Source organism: Falco punctatus, assembly GCF_963210335.1.
Source record: "Falco punctatus genome assembly, chromosome: 7".
Taxonomy (NCBI): Eukaryota; Metazoa; Chordata; class Aves; order Falconiformes; family Falconidae; genus Falco; species Falco punctatus.
The window spans coordinates 30,972,605-30,997,639 of NC_137587.1; the positions used below are offsets into that span (position 1 = coordinate 30,972,605).

Genomic DNA, 25,035 nt, shown 5'->3' on the forward strand with positions numbered 1-25,035 from the left:
CGAGGGGGCTGAGCCACCGCCTCCGCTGGCCGGGAGCGCCCCCGGGCAGGGCGGCGGGAGCTCGACACACACGTACTACCTGTTCTTCCCGTGTCATTAGCACGAATTCCAGAACACCCCGCACTGCCTGTTCCCTCGGAAAGGTTCGCTCTCCCTACGGCACGCGTTCGGCAAAGGCCCAGCAGCGCCAGCTCCCCGTGCCTTCTCAGCAGCCGCCCGGCCCTTCCACCTTCCTGCGCTCGCTCGGCCGCAAAGCTGCAGCACCCCGCTGGCTGCCGCTCCACCGAGCCTACAGAGGAAATCTGAAAACAAACCTGCTCAGATTCAATTAAAAAAAACAACTACAGACAACTCTCGACCACGTTCCGGGTCTACATTAAGTATTCCTTTGAAGGCTTGTTCATAAGTTAGCTATAAATACAGGAATTGCACACCATACAGATCAATAACAACAATGAATGATTTTTGCATAGTTTTTCTTTATTACATAATTCTTCCTCCCCCCCCCCCCCCCTTTCCAGAGCATGACTTCAGGGAACAAAGCTCTCAACACTTGTGGACTAAAGGAATTCCTGGACACATATTAGTCATGTAATTAAACATATTCCAAAAAAGCAAGATTGTAAATTAAACTGGCATGGATGAGTTGCGGGTGTCCCTTTCTGTAGCTTTACATATTCTCTCAAGAACCATAATCCTATTCTTTCGATGTGTGAGACATGATGATGAATCAGACAAAAATGCTTTCCATTTCATCAGCAGCCTTTTATCTCCATGTAACTTCTTCACCAGGCTTCAGTTCTCTGTGTGGAAAGAAAAAAATACAGGGCAGAGACTAAAATTAAGGTATTTTTTGTAGAATTGTTACTAATAAATGCAATTACTGATTCTACAAAACCTTAATTTTGAGAGCTATGTGTAAATTTAAGTTTCCTTGCAATCATCAGTTACAAATCAATACTGATAAGCTTCCTCCTTTCTTCCCAAAGTTTCACTGGATTAAGTCCTCGTAACTCCCATTCAGGTAAATGGAAGCACAAACCAGCCAACCTCTAAGGACTGAACAAACTTTTTGCATAATGGGATCCAAAAGGAAAAATTCTACTTCTTTTAAATAAATAAAAAAATATTATTGTAGTGGGAACAGAACTAGGTGTGAAAGCAGATGGGACTTTTGCAATATACTGAAATACCAGCCCAACTTCATCAGCAACTGCAATAAGAAGAGTGCTAATGTAAGTCAGATTACATCATAAGCTTACTTTCTTATTCAGAACTAATTTAGGTGAGACGGGAGTTAAAAAAACAAAAACACCTGCAAACTGATAATAACATTCCTACCGTTAGTCCATGCTATGCAGCATGAGTTTTTTTTAACAGTGTTTCATTAACACTGTGGCCTAATACAGAATTAGAACTGCCATAGATGAGGCAATGTATTATCTCAATCCTTCCTAAGTCAGCCAGTAAGCCCAAACTAACAGCATATATAGTCACATCCTTCAGTGAAGATACAGCACTTGCCAACATAAATATTGTGATAATTTTCAAAAACTTGGTTATTAAATGATACAAATTTATGAAAGTATTTAGTTAAAAAGGGCTGTGATCATTTAAAATTTAAGACAGAAGTTTGCTACAATCCACTGAAAACCTGAAAATTAAAAGTTCAAGCACTGTTTCCCACTGAAGTTCTAGACAGAGACCAAATAATGGTTTCCACAAGAACCTGACAGCAGTTAATGATCCTCTTTCACCACCAAGCCCCAATCAAGCCCCAGTTTTCAGAAGGCGTTAAAGTGCCCTAAAACCCTTCAGGAATGCTTGCTGAAATTTTTAGAGCTTTCTTCCTTTTAATATTTTGACAGCATCCCTGATTTTTTTTTCAGACTTTAGACTCTCAAAAAGAAAAAAGAAGCACTTTGCAAAGTAACTCTATATATGTATATTTAAGAGGCATCATAAAGCAGACCTTCTATATAATAAGCTCTTGTTTCTGAAGGCAGTCAGTTTTTCATCGTTCTTTCTGTCCAAATAGCATCCAATCACAAATCCTAAGGGAACCAGGATGTGAACCCAGTGATCACGCACAGCTTGGGCAAAATTCACCATGACTGCTAGAAAGAAAAGCATAACAGATAAGAGTTACAGATAGATCTGGACATGGAAAGTGTTGCATACCTGGCACCTTTAATCTCACTCACTATGATCCTACAACAGCGTAATAAACATGAGGGCCATCAAACACTCCCTGCAAGACACAGGCTATTCTCAAACCCATACACAGGTTTCTTAGAAATAGTCCTAACTCACTCTTGGTCCTGGAAAATAGGATTTTATTCTAAAATGGGAAAGAAGTAGAAGACCTCTTTTAAAATACACCTGGTGAAATTTCCCTTTAGGTGTTCTAGAGTAATGCACCCACTGAAGTTTGCTGTTCTGTAAACATTCTGTAAAACATTACAAATGCATGTATAACCAGACTCTGGTAGACAGACGTTTATTATTCCTAACAAGACTGAAAAATATGCTGTACATTCAGTGGGGAATTGACAGATAAGGAAGAAAGGCCATTTCTATAATCCAGCGACATTTTCCCAATCTAACCAAAGCCTTCCAAACCAGCTCTTGCTGGAAGTTGTAAGAGACACCAAGGAAGTCGCCCAGCTGCGGGCTCGAACCTGCGGCCAGGTTACAGGGGAAGACACGGCCGGCGCCGCCCCCTCCCGGCCGCTCCCTCAGCCGGCCGCGATAGCGGCCCGGGCCGCGGCTCGCGGTCTGACCCACGACGGGGCCCTGCTCGCTCCCGCCCCGCCGGCCGCGGAGAAACGCTGCCCCCTGCCCGCCCGCGAGGCCGCCCGCCCCCCGCCCCCCGCCCGTGCTCGCAGGGGCAGGAGCGGCACAAAGCCCCGGGGCCGAGAGGAGCTCCCGCCCGGCCCCTCCGGCCCCACGTCCCGGCGGAAGGGAGAGGACACGGGGCGAGGCGTTCCCGGGAAAGGCCGCCGCCGGTAGCGCGGGAACACGCTCGCAGCTGCCCCCGCCCCGCTGCCCCGGCCGTTACCGCTCCTCGCCGCCGCCGCCAGTCTCCGCGCAGCGGCCACACCAAGGGCAACGGGCGGCGCCAGCAGGCCGGGAGAGCCCACGGGCTGCGCAGGGAGGTGGGGTAGGGCCCTCCCCCCCCCGGCGGCCTGGCAGTGGTGCCGTCCGTTACCCTTCCACCTTCCCTCCTCCTCCTCCTTTCTCCCCGCCTCCCGCAAGATGGCGGAGCGTTTCGCGCGCTGCGGCGGGGGTGGCAGGCGCGCGCCCCGCTGGGCTTGAGGGAGGCCGGCGCGCGGACGGCCCGCGAGGCAGGTAGCGCCGCGAGGCAGGCAGCGCCGCGAGGCAGGCAGCGCCGCGCGCCCGCCGCTCGGTGCCCCTCTCCTCCCCGCGGGGCGGCGGGCGCGGCCCGGCCCGGTACCGGGGCGTGAAGCGCTTGGCTCGCCTTCGCCGAGTTCGCCCCTCTCTTCCTCCTCTCCTTCCTCCGTCGCTTCCTCTCGGCTCGCCCTCTTGGCGCCGGGCCCGGTCGGCGAGGCTGACCCCGTTAGGGCCGCTGTCCCGGCGGCGGGGCCCGGCGGGGCGCTGGAGCCGGCTTGTGGAGCTGCTGGCCCGCCCCGCCCCGCGTTGGGCCTCCTGGGGCTGCCCCGGGACTGAGGGGCCGCGGGCCCCGCCTGGCCCCGGGGCGGCGGTGCGGGCTGCGCCGCTCCTGCTGATTCTTTTTTCTCTTCAATGGTAAAAAAAAATTTCTCTGTCTAGTAACAAAAGACCTACAGCTGCCAAACGTTAACGTCTGAGACTGAAATGGTATCTTGTAGCTGTATTGAACAGTATTCAGTGCACTTATCCTGTGTATTCTCAGAAGCGCATGAAGTTAGAACTAAATAAATAGACTTTTCCTTTGGATTAGTCAATGAAACGTTTTTTTCTCCCATTCAGGTTAGTTCTTTTGGAGATCAAATACTTGGGAGAGGAAAATGACATCGATTATCAAGTTGACTACACTTTCAGGGGTGCAGGAGGAGTCTGCCCTTTGCTATCTGTTGCAAGTAGATGAATTTCGTTTTCTTTTGGACTGTGGCTGGGATGAAAACTTTTCTATGGATATTATTGATTCTCTAAGGAAGTAAGTAGTTCACTTTATATGCTTTTGTAAAATAGGTCTTGTCTTTTTCTGAAAATTTTCAATACCATGCAGTGGTTTCTGTATGGTGATGTTAAATCCATCTTTTGGGTTTAAACAGGTTCTGGTTTGCGTGGATTTTTTTTTTTTTTAATAATTTGAAGTATGTTTTATATGAAGGGAATTATGCTGCTGAAACATTTCCAGGAAAAACTTCTTTTCTTGTGAGTCTAATGAGTTACATCTATTAACTGTAATTCTCAAACTGTTCTGTTTGTTTTGGCTTGGATGTTTTGTTTTTGTCATAAACATGACAGAGCAGAGTTTATCGGAGCCTTACCCTGGGTCTAAACTAATTTAGAATGGTTAACTAAGTTTGAAATGAAAGAGTCCTTAGTGTATGTAGGCTGAATACAAAGTGGTTCGACACTCTCTTCTTGTTCCAAGATGAATAGACCGTCAGGAAAACAGCTTCCGTTACCTTCCTACAGCCCTGCATAGAAATAAACCTGTCTAGACTTTAATACTGAACTTCTGCAGGTTTACTGCAAGGAGCCAAGCACTGATTATGATGTTAGGACTGAAACATACAAGTTCCTGTAGAAAATAGATGCTGTTTTTATAGATTAACTTTTCTAGCTTTGACACACTTCTATTGTTTGAAGTCTTTTAACAGTGGATTATTATGTAGTAAGGATGATACATAAGATTTTTTTTGAGTGTCTTATTTCAGAAGCGATTAGGTAAAACCCACTTTTTAAAAACAGCCATCTAGAAGGATGTGTGTTTCATAGTTACTATGTGAGGGAAACAAAAAGCTTTCAGCCCAAATCGTATTTGCATTTGTTGCATATATTTTATGCCCTCAAGTTTTTCAGGTCTGATAGGTAGTAAGCTTTTAGTCTGAGTTCTTATTTTATGCAACACTTTGCAAGAAAAAAACCTTACATTTTTAAAATAAATAAAACACTACAAATTTATGTGCCACTTAAATGATGTATTTGACGTTTTCTCTTTTTAAAGAAGTAAGTTTTGATTTGATCCTTTTCAGTTTAGGGATTGTTGTATTTTTTGTTACTTGGTCTTTCTCATCAGAAGAAAAGTTGTAGCCTGTTTTAGGTTTTTAGATGTATATACAATTTGTAGCGTGTCTGCAATGATAATATTTTTGGCCCCTCAGTTATTGTACTCTTTGATGTCCCAAGTATATATTACATCTCTCCAATCAAGATTTGACGTGAAACTTATGTCTTTCAGACCTTGAAATAGTGTTTTCAGAAGTCACTTGCATTTTTAAGTCCTTGAATGTTTGGAAATATCTGTAACTTTTATTTATGGCTTTAAAAACTTCGTTGTAAACCTGGAAGTATTTAGGTTTTCTTATTTGGCATTCAGACTTTCTATGTATTGTCAAAATAGCCATAATAGGGAGTATGTAACACCATACAGAACTCTTTTTACCAACTTCTGTTGTCCCTCTTTTTATAGACATGTACATCAGGTTGATGCTGTACTTCTTTCTCATCCTGACCCTCTACACCTCGGTGCTCTTCCGTATGCAGTTGGAAAAATGGGGTTGAATTGTGCCATTTATGCAACTATTCCTGTATATAAAATGGGGCAGATGTTTATGTATGATCTCTACCAGGTATTTAAGTTGACACTTTCTTACATAATGTCTTTGGTATGGTAGAATGCTCAGGTACTTGAACGCTCTATACTTCTTATTTGTTTTAGTCCCGCCATAATACTGAAGATTTCACACTCTTTACTCTGGATGATGTAGATGCAGCCTTTGATAAAATACAACAGCTGAAATTTTCTCAGATTGTGAACTTGAAAGGTAAAGTTGTCACCAAAGTTTAAATAAACTACTTTTAGTGAAAGACAGCATACTCATTGACAGTTAAAGTAACTTTTTTTCTTCAAGGGAGTAAGTTTTGAAATGTGCATTTTGCAGGCCTAAATTCAATAGCCCTGTGTTAATCTGCATCAGCTGAACGTTTGCCTCAGTAACTGTGTATGGAAATGTGTGGAGTTTCCACTTAATGGGGAAGAGGTCATGCCAAAGCATATTTAGGTATTTGTTTAGTGTTTTTGGAATTTTTCTTGGAATTTTCTTGTGTCTCAAAAACATGTACTCATGCCTAGTGGTAGATACCTCAGAACTCATCAGTAACCAGTAACACAAAGGAAAGCTTTCTAGAGAATGAATAGGTTGCAGAGATTAAGTTACAGCATGTGGATGATTTAATGAGGAGATCTTCACCGACTGATACTCAGTGTAGTTCATTGCTAGCAACTGTGGCATCCACAGAATCAGCAGCTTTTCACTTATGTTGAATTTAAAGATAGAATGAAATGGAAACCCTGTTCTTGAACAAAGACTATATACAAGCTGACCACCAGCAACTTGTCTCGGAGATGTATCTTCCAGTTACTGGATGCTGCTTGCCAAAATACTTGCCCCTGTAATTTGGAAAATAGACATGGGATGCCATCCTTGAAGGGCTTTTGACCCTTTTCAAGATACTTGTAGCAAGGCTATGTCCACGCTGCAAACTTCTAAATCTTAAAAAGTAATTTTAGTGAACAACTTTAAAGTGCCCTACTTTCCCATGTTTAATGGAGATGATTAGAAAAGACTAAATGGATGCATTGAAGAAGATAATTTCTAGGTATTACTATTCAAGCTGTGCACTTCTGTTCAACTTGGTAGAATGCAGTAAAGACAGTGAATGATGGTCATGGGTGGTTTAGTTTTAATTTGATGAAGATACGAGCTAGCTCCAATGACAAGGAGTAACAGTGCATTACAAAAAAAAAAAGGCATCAGTGCTGGAAAGATCAGTCATTCCTGACTGCAACACCTGAACACCTTTCTTGGTATTGTTTGGCTTAGATGTTTGTAATTCTGGAAAAATCCCGTTTTGTGTAATTTTTTATATGTGGGTTTGTAAGTAGCTAGACAGTGAATGATACAGTAAACATTTTGTGTTGCCCCAAAGAGAGGTCTGCCTTTCACCAGTGTCCTTGCTTTCATGTAATATGTTTGTTATATATTATATTATATATAACTTAGGTCTGTAGTTACAGCAGCTCTTCAGTGCCTCTAAGTACTGGTGGAGGGAGGAAGTGATTTTCACTTTATTTTCTTTTTCTGGAGGCAAAATAAGAGACAAAAAAATCAAAGCTACTGGTTAGATGAGAAGGACAGATATGTTACTGATTTTTTTTGTACTTCGTTTTACTTTTTTCCCCAGTAATAATTCTGGTGTTCAGTCCTTTAAAATTTCTCTCTCTTACTCAGAGTAATGGATTTGAATACATGTAATGTCCCTAAAATATTGAAAACTTTTGTAGGCAAAGGACATGGTTTGTCAATCACACCATTGCCAGCTGGCCACATGATAGGAGGCACAATCTGGAAGATTGTCAAGGATGGAGAGGAAGAAATTGTTTATGCAGTTGATTTCAACCACAAGAGGGAGATGTAAGTTCAACATAGCAATACATATTTCTTGGATGTTGTGTTTGGTGTGTGTCATGTAGTGTGTGATAAACAGGTATGGAAGTAGCAGTGCCTTTCCAGCTCTAATAAGACCACTAATTTCCCTTGCATTCAGATTAATCAATTTGAAACATGTATTAGCTCTGGGTTTCTTTATTCCACTCAGTTTTATTTATTTGCAAGTTTGAAGCAGGAAACATTCAGCTGCTGAGGAGTTTTGATTTCTGTACATGCAGACTTCTGCAAGCTAGCTGTCTTATTTTTTTCTCATAAAACAGAAATGCAAAGAGTGAGATTTTTTGCCTTTTTTCCACAGCCATCTGAATGGATGTTCCTTGGAAATGTTGAGCAGGCCTTCATTGCTTATTACAGATTCATTTAATGCTACTTATGTACAGCCCAGGAGGAAGCAAAGGGATGAACAGCTACTGAGTATGTATTCTGTTTAGGCTTGAAAATAGCAATGTCATTTATTAACCACTGTAAGTTGTTTTTCTATAAGAAAATCATCAGCGTCCAGGCTAAGAACCTTTATTAATATTTAAATTACTTTTTTCTTTTTTCTGCTGGTACTCATCCAGTGGGTTAAAGATTTTCTTGAAACAATGAACCATATTTGAAGGCAGTATATTTTACCCAGCATCAGTTAACCTCTAATGGATTTGTTAAATGACCTTCCTCACCACATTGTTTTTTAAATTCCCATTTTACAGTATGTTGTTTTTAATAAAAAAAGAAAAACCAAGAAAAAGTAGTATCAAGGCAGTGAGATCTTCAGACCTACTGGAAGAGCTCCAGCTCCCTTTAATTTCAGTGGAAATGTGTTTTTGAATCTCTTCTGAAGTTTAATTTATTTCTGTGTTCAGTATGCTTTTGATTGTGATTGCTAGTGTGGTATAACAAACAAAAAAACCCCAACACCACAAACATTCTCATTTTGGTTCAAAGTGTAAGTAGGTTTTTGTTTTGTTTTTTTATTCTTCTTAGCTAATGTTTTGGAGACATTACGAGGTGATGGAAATGTGTTAATAGCCGTGGATACAGCAGGCAGAGTTCTGGAACTTGCTCAGCTTCTTGATCAGATCTGGAGAACGAAAGATGCAGGATTAGGAGTCTACTCTCTAGCACTTTTGAATAATGTCAGCTACAATGTAGTGGAGTTCTCTAAGTCACAGGTTGGTTTTGATTTTAAAATACAATTATTAAGAGGGTAATGGAATGTGCATGCAAAAGCATTTTGTTATTCTTTTTAACAGTAAAAAATGGCTAAATACTGGGTGTTGTCCTTGCTCTATAGTGTGTGTGTCTCGGTTCTTGTGATCAAGTAAGAGTCCAATCATGGCTGTGCACATGTTTCTTAATGCTCATTTCCTTTTTTTATCGTAAGCCTTGTTAGCATAGTTTATAGTTGTTAAAAAAGATGACTTACAGTACTTGTTTCTGTGTTGTTTACACTCAGCAGTATTTCTCCACTTGCTGAGAATCATTAATGTAATCACATGCATATTGCATCCTGTACATCTTATCAAGTTTGTACATTATCATTAGAACTTGTATTCTTATACATAACTTGTTTTTAATACATATTTCAGGTTGAATGGATGAGTGACAAGTTGATGAGGTGCTTTGAAGACAAGAGAAACAATCCTTTTCAGTTCCGCCATCTTTCCTTATGTCATAGTTTATCTGATCTAGCTCGAGTACCTAGTCCAAAAGTTGTTCTTGCCAGTCAGCCTGACTTGGAGTGTGGGTTTTCTAGAGATCTTTTCATTCAATGGTGCCAGGATGCCAAAAACTCTATAATTTTAACTTACCGCACTACACCTGGAACATTAGCAAGATTCCTGATTGATAATCCTTCTGAAAAAGTTATAGATATTGAGGTAAGAGTTGTCTATATACTCTCAGATTTCTTTATTGTGGGCCATCTGGGAAATATGAGCAAAACTGAATTTGGTTTCCTTTTTGACCTATTGGAAACTTCTAGTGGAGGAGGGAAATCGGTATGTTGCATGTTTATCCAATTGTGGATAAACTCACTTAAAAATAGGTCTCATTCGTAACTGCAAAATGCTTTTTGGTGGTTGGGTAAAATTAATACTCTATATAGATGAGCATGAAGTTGCTTTTAAATATTTAGACAACACTTTTCTTTGTGGTTTTGTTGTTAGAGAAAAAATTCTGTTTGCAGTTGATATACATATCACAATATACGATGGATTGTTCTTACTGGAAAATACTCTGGTTTTGGACGAGGGGAGCATCAAGTCAAATTAGTATAATATATCCCACCACAATTATAAAGACAACCAAAAGCTAGCAATTAAGACACATTTAATCATTATTCATGCTTCCAAATTATTTTCAATAATTTATATACCTGTATCTACTTATCTCTGGTAAATGTTATAATTTATGGGAGTCTCCTGTGATTGCAGTGATAATTTCAATCCTGATGATGCAGCTTTATTTTAGTTTTAGATTGGATTGGAAGCATAGAATTACAGTATTGGACTGTTAGCAGAATTCAGTATTACTCAAAATGACCTATACTCTAATCTGATTTTCAGAAAAGAAACAAAATTTACCATTGTTTTACCTGCTAGTATGACTTCACCAGGTTCTTCTGATTTGATGTTAGTGACACAAAAATTAAAAAAAACCCCGCTGCTCATAAAATCACAGGATGCTTGGGTTTGGAAGGACCTCTGGTCCAGCCCTCCTGCTACAGCAGGTTCACCCAGAGCAGGTTGCACAGGATCGCATCCAGGAGGGTTTTGAATGTCTCCAGAGAAGGAGGCTCCACAACCACTCTGGGCAGCCTGTTCCAGTGCTCTGGCACCCTCAAGGTAAAGAAGTTCTTCCTCACGTTCAGATGGAAGGAACTGCCTGTGCTTCAGTTTGTGCCCGTTGCCCCTTGGCCTGTCGCTGGGCACCACTGAAAAGAGCCTGGCCCCATCCTCTTGGCACCCGCCCTTAAGATGTTTGTAGACATTGGTAAGATCCCTCTCAGTGTTCTCTTCTCCAGGCTACAGAGGCCCAGCTCTCTCAGCCTTTCCTCACAAGGGAGATGCTCCAGTCCCCTCATCATCTTCATAGCCCTCCGCTGGACCCTCCCCAGTAGCTCCCCGCCTCTCTGGAACTGGGGAGCCCAGAACTGGACACAGCACTCCAGATGCTGCCTCAGTGGGGCAGAATAGAGGGGGGAGGATCACCTCCCTCGACCTGCTGGCCACGCTCCTCCTAATGCCCCCCAGGATCCCACCGGCCTTCTTGGCCACCAGGGCACACTGCTGGCTCATGGGCAACTTGCTGTCCACCAGCACTTCCAGGTCCTTCTCTGCAGAGCTGCCTTCCAGCAGGCCAGCCCCCAGCCTGTACTGGTGCGTGGGGTTGTTCCTCCCTTGGTGCAGGACCCTGCACTCGCCTTTCCTGAACTTCATTGGGTTCCTCTCTGCCCAGCTCTCCAGCTTGCCCAGGTCTCGCTGAATGGCAGCGCAGCCAGCTGGTGAATCAGCCACTCCTCCCAGTTTGTGTCATCAGCAAACTGGCTGAGGGCACCCCCAGTCCCTTCATCCAGGTCACCGATGGATAAGTTGAACAGGTCTGGACCCACCACTGACCCCTGGGGAACACCACGAGCTACAGGCCTCCAGCCGGGCTCTGCACCACTGACCACAACCCTCTGAGCTCTGCCGCTCAGCCACTTCCCAATCCACCTCACTGGTTGCTCACGTAGTGCACCTGCGTTTACCTATGAGCATGTTATGGGAGACTGTGTCTTGCTGAAACGGAGGTAGACAACATCCACCGCTCTCTCCTTGTCTACCCGGTCAGCCATTCCGTCATAGAAGGCTACCGGGTTGGTCAGGCATGATTTCCCCTGGGTGAATCCATATTGACTACTCCTGACAACCTTCTTTTCCTCCACATGCATAGAGGTGACATTCAGAGTGAGCTGTTCCATCACCTTTCCAGGGATGGAGGTGAGACTGGCAAGCCTGCTCATCTGAGAGTACTTGCATTCACTTAGATTTCCTGGAGGTGTTTTAAGAAATTTTTGAAAACTAATGGTTTTTGATACTTTTAGAAATGCTTTTCAGTTAAAGTAGACTCTACTGATCGATTGCATTGTCATAATTTTACCATGCTAAGGTGCCATACGTTTGCCTAACATTGTCTTGTATGTGACATATGAGTTGTATTTGTCCTTTGTACTTAAATACAAATATTCTTGTCAGTAGTGTGTAAGAGAAGTATTGAAGTCAGCTACTCATAATAATAGCAATTCTAATTCTGTCTGCAGTTGAGAAAACGTGTCAAGTTGGAAGGAAAAGAACTTGAAGAATACCTAGAAAAGGAGAAACTAAAGAAAGAAGCAGCTAAGAAGCTGGAACAGTCTAAAGAGTAAGTATGTTGGCTGTTTTTGCATTCTGATTTGATCAAAGTTGAGATTTGTGTGTGGTCATTCTGCTGCTTCAGCCATTTACAGGGATAAATGAAAATCATAGTTTTGATAGACTTGTCTGAGGGCACTGAGTAATCAGGAGTGGTTGTCTTTAATCTATAGACCTGTTTCATCTGCCATTTGACTGTGAGGTCTTTCTCAGATACACAAAATGTGTTTGTCCTTGGCTAGTGTTATATCAACTTATTTTCCAGTCAGTGTGTTTATGTAATACTAAAGCTGAAGGGAAAGAGCTAGTGGTTTTTTTATGAATGTCGTTTCAGGGCAGATATTGATTCCAGTGATGAGAGTGATGCTGAAGAGGATATTGATCAGCCAACTGTACATAAGACAAAACATGATTTGATGATGAAAGGTGAAGGTAGCCGGAAAGGAAGCTTCTTCAAACAGGCAAAGAAGTCTTATCCAATGTTTCCAGCCCCTGAAGAAAGAATTAAATGGGATGAATATGGCGAGATTATCAAGTATGTGGTGGTAAATGCATGCTAACATGTAATAACTATGAAATAACTAAAAAGTAGAAGTAATAAAAAGTGCCATTTTGCCTCTTTTGCAGTACTGTTACATATTCTTCCAAAACTGCAGTAACTTTTGAACAGTTAGGACAGTTTGCACTAAGTCTCACAGGAAGCTTGTGATAGGGTTGAAGCTGCAGAGCGGTGATCCCTGGCCTGTGTTCACACCTCTTGGGATGTGTTTCCACTCCAGGCTTTTTTTTTTTCCTTTTATCTTAGAAGATTTGATTTTTTTTAATAATCTGAGGTTTTTTTCTCCTTTAAATTACACATAATTTTGATGAATTTGTAATGAGAGGGAAGAACATTGTTCATCCTAGAAAAATCTAGCGATACTTGTATTTGCATGATGAATACTTGCTAGAAAACCTCAATTTGCTAGCATTTCCCAAGATACCAGTTTGTTGTTAAGATAGGAAGGTGATATTTTCCATATGAACTCTGTGCAAATATGGAAATAATGAAGGAAAGTGTAATAAAATTGTCGGCAATAACAATTATAAGACATTTCAGTACTAATAGTCAGCATTGTTTGTTTTTTATGTTCTGTAGTGCTTTGGTTTTACTGTAAGACTATTAAAAGCAAAATGCCTTTCATTCTTTAGACCTGAGGATTTTCTAGTTCCAGAACTTCAAGCAACAGAGGAAGAAAAAAGCAAATTAGAATCTGGTTTGACAAATGGAGAAGAGCCTATGGACCAGGATTTATCAGATGTTCCTACCAAATGTATTTCTGCAACAGAATCCATGGAAATTAAGTGAGTGCTTTTGTTCTTGTCAGTTCTGCTAGAATGGTGTATGGGTATGGTGCAAACTGGGAAAAGGCTAGCTTGGAATTAAGAAAGTGGGAAAGGGCTTGCTTTTTGTTTTGCTTCTTCCTCCCCACCCTCAAGCTATCTAGGTTAGTTTTTTACTAGCCTTTCTGGGAGTACAGTACAGAATCTTATAGTTCCCCACCCTGAAGTAATTCAGTTTGTTCCCCATCTGATGGAGACAAGTAAGAGGAAGAACAAACAATACAGTAGTATGTTAGCATAGATACTCAAATGTATATCCATTTTGTTAAAAGAACAACTTGCCCAAATATGCTTCTCTCATGTTTTGGGTAACTATGCAAGTGAATTTTGGGAATTTATAGTGTTAATACACATAACATGCTCATACCTGGTAAATCTGTATCTTACAGATGCATAGTATAGCTTGTGCTGACAGCTTTTGCTGATACAGAATAATTTCAAAATATTTTCTGTTTTTAAATACTTTGGACCACTTAAATGTTTAATCTTTTAAACTAAAAAGTGTTTTTCTTGGGTTTTTAATTCAAACTAGAGCCAGAGTTACATACATTGACTATGAAGGACGCTCAGATGGGGACTCAATTAAAAAAATTATTAACCAAATGAAACCAAGACAACTCATCATTGTCCATGGACCACCTGAGGCCAGTCAGGACCTTGCAGAATGTTGCAGAGCTTTTGGTGGAAAAGATATTAAGGTTTACATGCCAAAACTGCATGAAACAGTAGATGCAACTAGTGAAACTCACATTTACCAGGTGAGGTACTAGAATTTGTTAGTTGTGTAAGTAATGTGAACTGTAGTAGAGCTGTATTGGCAGACTTTAATTTGGTCTTCCATTCTTTGGGAGAGGAGAGATGTTATTACCTATGTGTACACTTGGTTTTGTGTGATCAAAACATTAGTAGAGTTTTCCGTCTTCTAGGTAAGCATTCTCCTTAAGTTTATTATTCATAAGAAGTGTTTAAAAGCTTAAACATGAGATCTGTGTGTTTTTACCTGTAGGGCAAAAGGCAAGGCTTCTGTCCATGGGAGCACTGGTTAGCTTTACTGAAGTCATAATATATTTATAATACTGATATTTAGAGTACCTGTACACTACCTGTACTACACTACCTGTACCTGTACACTACCTGCAATTCCGGATTCTTTTTGGAATCTGAAGGGGGGGCCTTAAGAAAGCAAAGAGGGAAAAAAAAGCCCCCACCTTTGTATCTAAGAATGAACATGTAAAGTTAAGATTATGTTTTAAGTTTGTTAAAAATAAATAAATCATGCCCCTACCCCCCCAAAAGAAATTAATGTGATGGTTCTTGGAAAGTGAAGTTATGATAATATGTTATATTGTGTTAATATATTGTGCTTAATTTTCATGGTTAAGCTCTAAATAAGAAAACTTGGATAATTTCTGTGAAGTATGTGAAAATCTGTGTTTATTTTGTTGGTGGGGTTTTTTTTTTGTTTTGTTTTGGCTTTTTGGTTTTTTTTTTTAAAGCTGTGAGGATTGCTAGTGTGCAAGAAATGACATGATTTTTCACAAAATACTTGAGTAAAATTGTAATTGCTTTGATTTCCTTTCAGTTTTTATATATGTTATATATCTAAAGGGTAAATTCTGTCTTCTGTGTAGCTTTAGTTTGTTTTTCTTTTTGAAGCTTTCTGAACAGATGATGTACGCTGGAGACATTGAATTAGAAAATAATAGATGTGAGTGGGGCATAAGAATCCTAGTCCCTTGAGTGGACTGTGCTGCAGATGGATAGTTAGTTGCACTATCTTTCATATAGTTGCAACTTTGATTCCATGATAGGGATCATACACAGTAATATGTGGATAACAGCCTTTCAGAGTAGGGCTTAATTTAACAGGTTAAAGTCCTGGAATGTACCAGACAAATCAGGGCAAGGTAATGTTTTGGTTGCTTTAAAACATGATATTTACAGTATCCCTTCTTACAATAAAATAGTAATTACAAATATTGGAGGGTTGAAATTTGGAACTGCTGTTCAGTAACCTAAATGCATCAATAGAAACTTTCCTTAACTTTATTAAAGCCAACTGAGGAACTTCTTGGACACAAAAAAGGTTTCTGATGTTTTAAAAATAAGTGATTGCTCTTGCTATAAGTTTTAACTCACATTTGCAGTTGTATAGGTCCTTTTTTTATTTTAACCAAGACAAAAAAGGTATTGATCTCCACTGCTTTTTAAGTTGAGTAGTGACATGAGGGTTATTATATTTTGAAACTATAGAACATCTTGCCTTGGTGATACTAATTCCCTCCTTTCCCTTTCAAAAGAGTATGAATCAAACACATGTGAAGAGACAGTGAAAGGAAAACTGGTAATTTTTAAAGCTTGAAGTAAGAAAACTCTGTGTTTTCCATCAAACTAACAGTACTTTTATTTTTGTGAAACCCAGGTCAGGTTAAAAGATTCTCTTGTCAGCTCCCTTCAGTTCTGTAAAGCCAAGGATGCTGAGTTGGCTTGGATAGATGGTGTTCTGGACATGCGGGTTTCAAAAGTAGATACTGGAGTTATTCTGGAAGAGGGAGAGTTGAGGGAAGATGAAGACGTAGAGAAGCAAGTGGATATGCCTTCTTCGGACTCTAGCGTCATTGCACAACAGAAGGCCATGAAAAGCCTCTTCGGTGACGATGACAAGGAGATGTGTGAGGAGAGCGAGATCATTCCTACTTTGGAACCTCTGCCACCTCATGAGGTACAGCAGTTATGTTGATCTGGGCTTCTGTTTTTTAAGAGCTCTGTATTCATTTTTCTTTTTCTAGTGCTTAGAGGCTGATATGGTGACCTTACTAAAATGAAAGCCTAACTGAAACTGGATTTTTGTGTTGGATTTTCTCTTTGTTAAACCTGGTACTGTGCTTTGTTCGTATTTTAGGCTTTTCAGCAAGGATGATCTCTTGCATCCATTAACAGTGTCTAACATATACAGTACCATCTATTTATGAAGCTAAGTTTTTAATCAGCATGTTACATATTTAGTTAGTACTTAGTACTAGTACTTAGTTAGTACTTGCAGATTTGAAAATTAATCGGCATTTAGTCACTCTTGGATTTTTTTGTTGATGCTGTGGAAAATACTTAATATACTTGAGGTACAGGTCTTTGACATTCATATGTCTGCTTCTATAGTAGTGATTTGAGAGTTTGTTAGTTTAATAATTTCTATAAATTCATCTTTACTCTTAAATACTTTACATGTGAGTAGATATTCTATCTCTTTATTGAATTATTACAATGCCTTCTAACTCTAGAATTGCTTTTAGGACTGTGCAACAGTATCTTAAAATGTAGTCAGTTCTAGGAGCTAGATAAATGTGGAGAAAACACTGAAGTCTGTTCAGATTAATGTCATAGAAGTCATGTAGTGATCAGCAGCTGCAGTTCAGTCCCTGCATAACATCGCTTGGAAGGGGGATCTTCAATGATAGCTTTCCATTTATCTTCGATATTTGAGCAAAGGAAGAAACTTTTCCTTTACTTGATGGATAACTTATAAGGCCTTCCTATCCTGGAAATGCCTTGCTGCAGGTCAATGGAAATAAAACCAGTCTTCCCGTTTATAGTCTTGTAGTCTAGTCCAGACTGCTGCTAACACACTGACGAGGAGATCTTTGGGAAAATGGAAGGTATTAAATAGCAGAAGTATTAAAATTGTGTGTGTTGTTTAAAGGTTCTTGGACACCAGTCTGTATTTATGAATGAGCCAAGACTGTCTGACTTCAAGCAAGTTCTCTTGCGAGAAGGTATACAAGCTGAATTTGTAGGAGGAGTGCTTGTGTGCAACAATCTGGTGGCTGTTCGCAGGGTAGGTGTTCTGTGTCTTAAACTTTGGTAAATAATATTTTAAGTGAAAATTGGAGTTTTCGTTAGTGTAAAGATAATAAATTGCACCATGTCTTTTATTTCAGACTGAAACAGGACGCATTGGATTGGAAGGCTGTCTCTGTCAGGACTTCTATAGGATAAGAGACCTTTTATATGAGCAATATGCTATTGTCTAAAGGAAGTGCTGCAAAGATGTTTTTACTTGAACTTTTGAAGACTGGGGATTTCGCCCATTTCGACGACTTGTAGTTTTCTAATTTATACAGGGGAAGCCTAATTCATAAAAAAAATCAACTACCCTGAACATGTAAATAAATAACTGCTACTGTTGTTCATAAATTTGTTGGTACATTCCATGTTGTTGACTTTCAAACTGTTACAACTTGCCATCTCCCACATAACACATTATAAATGAGTTTGTGACTATGAACCCTTCTCAGGAAAGGTTCTGTTTGTCAAGACATGTTTTGGTTTCATAGATTCCCTGCTAAAGTGTACAAAATACATAAGTCATTCTTCTGTTCTAAAATAAGATTAGAGGGGAACTGTGGGTTTCTTTGGTTTTGTTCTTTTTGGGGTCTCTGTGATTTATTTTTTTTGTTTTGTTATTTTTGTTCTTTGTTGTTTTTTTTTCTTTTAACTTTGGTTTACAGACAGTCTTGAGTTTTGTTGTGTGTTTTTTAAATGGAGGTTAGTTAAAGTACATTTTTAATAGCCCACTTAAAGCTGAACTACCTATACTTCCCCGCAGTGTTAATCTGGCTGCATCTCAATGTTGTATCTGCTCCATCTTACTGATTTGTTCCAGAACAGCATTTCATATTCTGTATAAAGTATTACTCTGCAGGATCAAAAAATTGCTTTGGAAAGGTACTCTAAGAAAACTGGATAATGCTGTAAGGCAGCTTAAAATCTGTTTATTGTGTGCTTCAGAGTAACTTCTGTACAAACATAGAATTTGTAACTTCTAATTTTGCAAAATGGTGCTTACTAAAATTTTTTTCTGAGTTCTGATTTTAATGCTTTCAAAGTTTAAAGACTTTATTCATGCCCTGCTGTTTGTTCAGAGTGCCATGAGCTAAGTTCAGGAAGAGTTCATGTGATTTAATGGTTTTGCACCCTGTTTCATTCTAATTGCATGTTTTTATGCCATTTTTCATTCTACTTGACAGTGGCACTTGCTGTAGCTGCTGCTGCTAGGAATTGAACTTACATCCTAGTTGAAGATGATCACAGTTTTGGGCACCTTAATTTCTCAGAAATTAACTTATGCAAATAAATGGCCTCGAGTTAATTTAATCCTTTTTTCCCCTGTCCATGTGTGAACCACCAGCTTTGGCAGTGGAGGGTTGCTTGCTTGTTTTTGCATAAAACAGCAATGTAATACGTGCTCTGTGTATATGTTTAAATAAAACCTTTTGAAGAAGTGGCAAAAAATAGCCCTGTGGGCTGTCAATGGAAAGCTAATTTACTTTGCAACTCATTCAGATAGAAAACTATCTGATCTACAGATGGATTCTTTTAAAAAGAGTAACTTAAAACTGAAGACTCTAAAACAAACAAACAGCAACAGAAAAACAACCAAAGAAACCCAAACCTGCTAGAACTATATACTAAAAATGTAAAAACTTTGAAAATTTAATGCAAGTGTGAATGTGGTTTGTTACACAAAGAAAATCTTGGTAAGAATGACTGAATGGCTCAACACTTTTTTTTTTTTTCTTGTTACAGTGTAGAAAAACGTTTATTTTCAATTATATTGACAGCCAAAACTTCATAGAAATGCTCTGGTTTTGTAGCTGTTTTGTAGCAATGCTATGTAAATGTATATGATACTGGATGCTTGCTGGTGAAAACTATTGTATTACTACTGTTGCTAATACTAATGAACTTTTATAAAGTGAGTTACTTTGTACATAAATCATATTGGCCTTAGGACTTTTAACTTGAGGGCTTAGGGTGGGCAGAGATCACACATGCCTGCATGGAATATACTAATAAAAGAAAAAAATCCCTTAGGAAATCAAACTAAGAATAGTGCTGTTTTTAAGAAAAGGATAAAGACAAGATGGTGTGATCACAAACCTTTGTCAGTTTTGTTTGTTGGTTTTTTTAACCCATTGATTCAAATTCAGCTAAGTTTAATGAAAGTTTAGTGTAGTCAGTCACTAAATTCCTGTGTCGTCTGATAAAGAAGAGAACCCCAAATTAATGCCATCACTAAGGAAATGGCTCAAGTATGAGCAAAACAGCTAAATTGTTTAGTTATTTTTTTAGTCTATCAGCATAAGCATGGGCTGAAATCAGTTGATATGCGAGGCAACAGTAGTCATCAGAGTGCTGGGACTGGGGAAAGCTGGGTTTGTGGACAGTTCTGGTAGTGAGAGGGGGTACAGGACATCCTTAATAAACAGGCTGCGGCTGTGCAGTGGGGCAGGTGTGCTGCTTGGCTATTCATTCGTTGCTTGTAAGCAGTGTGGAACTGAGGCAAATTCCCGTGAATTTTGTCTAGTCTGCTGTCAGTTCTCTGATAGGTTATTTCTGTTGTTCTTAACTGCAATTTGCTGTAAACAATACTCTTAACTTCTCTATATCTATTTTAGAGTTACTGATCTGGTTCTTGTTCCTGTCCAAAATGAAAGATTAATTTTCCCTTATCTCCTCAAAATGTCTGTGCTGTCATGGAATGTAAGCTGTGTTTTCTGACTTCTGCATTTTTTTCATTAGCAGTTAAAACTTGGCAAGGAGTACCATTTCTTACTCTTTGCTCTATTGCTCATGAGGGCAAGAATATTAACTTAAGTCAAACTTAGTTTTGGTACTTACTGACCACTTAAACATTTCCTTCCAAGGGTCATCTTGGATAATAAGGATTCCTCAGCTAAGAGGCGAAGAGGTGTGGAGACACAGGAAAGGCATAACTTGTCTTATGCCATCCCTAGGGTCTGTAGTAGGTTGTGCGTAAACGTGCCGATGGGGTAGAATACGAAGACATATTTGAAAAGATAAGGGAACGTAGAAGCAGAACTCCTTAATAATAATTCCAGAATTAATTCTTGAGTTGTTCCCATTGTCAACATAGCTTTACCCCGAAGTTAAATAACTTTGTGGGTGACAGTCTTGTTTTTAATCGTTTTACTTTGACAGTATGTACTGGAGGTACTTTTCTGGAAACCTTTCTTCTCCTTCCCTGAATAATATTTAGACTTAACTGGATCCACGTCTCAAAGTAATGTGTTAATGGAAATGTAGGATGCCCTGCATTCAGTGAGAGTAACAGTCTCATGAGAGCATTTGAGACCTATTTGGTGGAAAAACTTGTTTGGAAAAGTAGGAGCTCTTCTGTATCTGTACTAGCTTTTAATTGCTGTCAAACACTCTTCATTTGGAATAATTAAAGCAAAGAGACACCCTACCAACTCCCTGCCCCTCCTCCCCCAATAATTGGTATAGATGGTTGTACCCTGAAACACCTTGTGTAGAATAAGCATTTCTTTGATAAGACGGGACATGCATTAATATTTCAGTTAGGAAAGAGGAGTGTATTGCCTGGGAAAAACTCTTCAACCACGAAAATTTTTGGAAACTTTGGTAAAAGAAATCTTAACTGTAAGGATCTGAACATTGCACAGTATTCTGTTTCATGGCATTTACAGATGTTTTGATAGTTTTAAAAAGATGGTGCTGGGGAAGATGAGCTCACAGTCAAATCTGATAATGAAATGCATCCAGTAAACAGAATTCTAGGTCTTGATCTGAAAACTGTATAGGGACCCTAGGGTAGTTCAAAATGGGATAATGAAACTAGATCAAAAGAATCTTGAAAATTGCCTGTTGAAACTTAAAGTATTTTTTAAAATAAACAGTTTTACCTTCTTTGAGACTTTCTGACTGGAAAAGAGAGATGAGACAAAGATGAAAATTTGTGTCACTAGGATTTGTTTTGTAAAGGGGGAGTCCATTGCATGGCTTGTTTCCTGCAAATACAGAACGCGGTAGTTAGCCAGAGTTGATATGAACAGTACTGATCTTACAGAAGAAGAAAAAGAAAAAGAGGAGGAGGAGAAAAAAAAAAAAACAACGTACTTTTATTCCTTCCAGTGAAGTTGAAAGCTTCCATTATAGTAACAAACTTTTGTAGAAAATAATATTCCATGAAGTTGCCAGCAGAGCAAGTATTTCATTGAATGTTTTGGATTCTAATTCTAGTTTTAAAATTTAGGGTCTAAAATTGCATCGTCCCTGTATGATAAGCAGTATATGCTGTGAACTTCTAGTGTACCTCACACTGTTTGACCAGTATTAATCAAGGGATGAAAGAGCACATTGTTTCACATTGATCTAAACTAATTACACTCATAAAATTCTTAATTTTTTGTTGTAAAAGATGTGTTGGTGTTTGCGGCAGAGAAATTCAGAAGAGTGGTTGCAGTTCAGTGGTAAGTAAACTAATCACTCCTTTCAGCTCAGTAATGCTTGCTCACAGTGGTAGAGGAAGAATGTAGAAGTAGTATATAAAATATCTGTTAAGTGACAAGTATGTTTTCTTATGCATAGTGAGAGTGTGGAAGCTTGAGAAATATGTGAGTTATAAAAATATGGGAGAAATAGATTGTTTTATGCAGTGCACTTTAAATATGACTCTGCTTGGTAGGTTATATATTACCACTGTGATACAAAGTTAAAAAAAAAAAAAAAAAGACTGCATTTTTGAGTAGAACTTCTAATAAGCTATGTAGCTGTTTTCCTAGAAAAGAAGAATCCATAGAAACTCAAAACATTATGAAGGACCAAGCCCGGTATATAAGCCTTAAGCAATAATAACCTGTCTGTTGTTGCATAATCCTCTTAGGTGATGCAAGCTGGATCTGTGGTTCAACAGCTGAATGATAATGAGCCAAGCATCTGCCAAAAAGTATAGTTTGTAACTGCAATCTGGTATTCATAAATTTTGATACCAAGTGAATACATTTTATCAGTTGTGTAGGCTTTTCTTAAATATTTCTCATTTTCAGTGCAGTTTTTCTGAAGTGCTAAAAACTTATCTAAAAGGTTTTTTTGACAAATGATTTAGAGAAATTTGCAGTGTTGTTAATTTCAGTCAAAAAAGAAAAAGACCCAAGCCATGTCCAACTCAGACCAAGGCTGACTTTGGAAACTGACAGCGAAATCAGTGGAAAGAGTTCATCATGTGGTAGTGGCTGTGGTGGCCTTGCTTCTATTTAAGGTGTAGAAAATAAAGCGTAATATTTAATGTCAAGTAACAATGTCAGAATTTTTGCAGCTAAAGAACTATTCCATCTGCAATGTTTTAAAGGATTTTTTTAGATACAACCAAAACTATTTTTTTCCTGTTGTGGCTTATCAGTTTATAGGGATATTTAGGTGACAGTTATGAAGAATGAGCTCTTAGCAGTATAATTGTTAAGCGACAGCACTTGGAGTGACCAATTTGTCAAGCTGGTGGTTTCACTGATACCTTCTCAGAGTTGTCACTTAACTCAGTTGCCTTGTCTGCAAAGAGCTCGGTTAGTTGTCTGGCCAGTTCTAAACCATAATGTTGTGATGCAGAGCACAGTCATTTTCTGGACTGTTTTACAGCTGTGTAAATTGGAACAACAACTCTAATCTAGGGTGAGCCGTCTTAGATCACTGAGAATGAGTTCCTGCAAAGAAAAAATGATTAATAGCTTAGAAGTTGAAGGCTAACCTTTTATTGGGGTTTGTTTAAACTTGTAGTTTTATGTAAAACGATTGCAGTTAATCTAATCTGAAGAAACTACTGCTTCCTATCCAGGTCTTTATATTTCTGTAGGAAGAACAATTGGCTTTAGATGTGACTGGCCAGCTCTCAGTGGTAATGCTTGCCTTAAGGTATATTTTTTTACAGTAATTGCTTCAAAATAACTTCTTTTTTTTTTTTTTTTTTTTTTTTTAATTTGAGTCCATCTGGATAAGTTTTATAGTATGCTCACTCAGCTGTTACTACCAAGTGTTTCTCAGAAATAATTCTGAAGGGGGTAGGTAAACATTTTTACTGGTAGTAACATTCAAATTGTGTAGAAAAATTGTGCAAGAAAACTTGTGAAAGTCCTTGAAGGAAAATAATGGAACATAGGTGGAACTTGGTCATCAGTAAAACTTGGTAGGACTAACTGTCAACTGTTTAATTTTTGTATCTGTTAGTATACCGTGATAGAAACATGCTTTTAAGGAATGCTTTCTGATGGCACTGTGCAATGAACTATTCAAGTTAAAAAAAAATTGTCACACTTAGCTAACTGGCTGTAGTGTATGCTTCAAGATGTGAACCTGAAAATGTTTTCATGGTATAGATTACTTATTAAAAAGTGGGAGGTGGGACATATGATAACGTTGCCGCCTATTTTGCAACTTTACCGTGTGGCTGGGGCAACAGTTGTAGCTTATCCAAGTTATTATTTGTATTGGGACAATATTTTTATCTTCTGTTGTTTTCAGGGAACTTGTCTAGCTGCTGCGGAGAGAAAAAAAGCTGAGTGTGATGTGATCAATACTTCATAAATTACTAGCCAATCCATAATAATGAGCTATCCTTAAAAATCATCAGGGAATTACTTTTTTGCCATTTCGCAGCTCCTAAAGCGAGTTGCACAGCTGGCAGAGCATATTGCCCGTCACCATGCCAGACTTGGCATTTGAAAGCCTGCCAGATTGCCTTGTGCTGTTGTGCTAGCCATGGATCAGCAGTTTGCAACAGTATGAAGATAGCAAGCATTTTATTTTTTGCCCTTTGATCACATGTGTTAATACTGCATTTATAGAGAGTCCCACCTGCTCTCTGAACCTGCCAGCTTCTTGTGTTGCATTACCCGGGTAGGTTAGCCCCCATGCTGCAGGAATCTGTAGAGATACGTTCTTGATGTGTTCTGGTAAAATTTCTGTTAGTATCAAAGTTTGGAGTCACTCTATATAACCTGTTTTTCATGTTTTATGTAATTTTATTATGTTTCAGTATTTCATAATCTCCCTGATTTTACTAATGCACAATATTGCAAAAGCAGTATAAAACTAGTCAACAGACTTTACATCATTTGTGTATCTCTAAACCTCTTACGCTGATTAAAAGTGTTAAGGCTATTAGTATTTTTTATGTAACTGGGTCTAAATTTAGTTTTTGTTGCAGTCAAAAAACGCTCTGGTACTGCAAACCATGATCCTAACCTGCTTCCTCTCGGGAGTCGATAGCAACAGTTCTTCAGCACAGCTTTTGTGTTTCTGTGTATTGATGACTTGAATAGTTAACATAATGTTTATCATAGAAATGCAGTAGCAGCTTTTCGTAGTTATTTCTGTTCCAGAAGTGTCAAAATACTACTCTTGTTCTTGTGTGAAATAGGATTTTAATTGCTTTTGGGCATTATTTTCATGAATTCTTGACTTTTTAAAATGTGATTTGAGTAGCCCATAGGCTACTCCTCCATTGGCTGGGAGGATAAGACTTGATATTTTAATTTATGTTAAGTTCTTCTGGCTCTTGTATGGAAAGGCAAAAAGAAAATGAAATCTTAAAGTGGGAAAAGTAGGAATCATGTGTGTAGTCCATACCTTCCAAACAGAATAGCTGTAAAATGCCTGTGGGACAGCCTCATTCTGCAGAACAGCATCTGTTTGTTCATTCTGTGTAGCCTCTTCTTACAGTTTTAGCAATTATTATGAAAAAGCCATGAAGTCATATCATCATATATTAATGACTT

The 25,035-nt window shown here is 39.1% G+C and overlaps 2 protein-coding genes across 4 annotated transcripts; one reads left to right on the forward strand and one right to left on the reverse strand.

The window, feature by feature from the left end:
- Nucleotides 1-459: 459 nt before the first annotated feature.
- NDUFB1 (NADH:ubiquinone oxidoreductase subunit B1) lies at nt 460-3,636 on the reverse strand. Of its 3 annotated transcripts, none has more exons than XM_080396759.1 (3): nt 3,458-3,636; nt 1,973-2,117; nt 460-803 (listed from the first exon to the last, which is right to left on the reverse strand). In XM_080396759.1, exons 2-3 carry the CDS (start codon nt 2,110-2,112, stop codon nt 767-769), a joined length of 177 nt encoding a protein of 58 aa, XP_080252885.1. In that variant the 5' UTR covers nt 2,113-2,117; nt 3,458-3,636; the 3' UTR covers nt 460-766. The 3 variants fall into 3 exon arrangements, with proteins under 3 accessions (XP_080252885.1, XP_080252883.1, XP_080252884.1); XM_080396757.1 differs by lacking the exon at nt 3,458-3,636 and adding an exon at nt 3,062-3,183; XM_080396758.1 differs by lacking the exon at nt 3,458-3,636 and adding an exon at nt 3,062-3,177 and having other exon boundaries at nt 1,973-2,114.
- CPSF2 (cleavage and polyadenylation specific factor 2) lies at nt 3,231-21,175 on the forward strand. Its single transcript, XM_080396709.1, has 15 exons — nt 3,231-3,351; nt 3,973-4,159; nt 5,645-5,804; nt 5,894-5,999; nt 7,520-7,649; nt 7,984-8,099; nt 8,655-8,842; nt 9,260-9,550; nt 11,974-12,074; nt 12,399-12,599; nt 13,256-13,408; nt 13,980-14,205; nt 15,870-16,169; nt 17,145-17,279; nt 17,383-21,175. The coding sequence occupies exons 2-15, from the start codon at nt 4,011-4,013 to the stop codon at nt 17,473-17,475; spliced, it is 2,349 nt and encodes a 782-aa protein (XP_080252835.1). The 5' UTR covers nt 3,231-3,351; nt 3,973-4,010; the 3' UTR covers nt 17,476-21,175.
- The last annotated feature ends 3,860 nt before the right edge of the window (nt 21,176-25,035 follow it).

Bases quoted from the DNA above. Each gene is read 5' to 3' on its own strand.
- NDUFB1 (XM_080396759.1), bottom strand. From the start codon at position 2,112: ATGGTGAATTTTGCCCAAGCTGTGCGTGATCACTGGGTTCACATCCTG. The intron at 804-1,972 runs GTCTGCTTTATG...CTTTCCACACAG, and splicing joins AAGAGCTTATTATATAGAAG to AGAACTGAAGCCTGGTGAAG.
- CPSF2 (XM_080396709.1), top strand. From the start codon at position 4,011: ATGACATCGATTATCAAGTTGACTACACTTTCAGGGGTGCAGGAGGAG. The intron at 5,805-5,893 runs GTATTTAAGTTG...TATTTGTTTTAG, and splicing joins TTATGTATGATCTCTACCAG to TCCCGCCATAATACTGAAGA. The intron at 13,409-13,979 runs GTGAGTGCTTTT...AATTCAAACTAG, and splicing joins ACAGAATCCATGGAAATTAA to AGCCAGAGTTACATACATTG.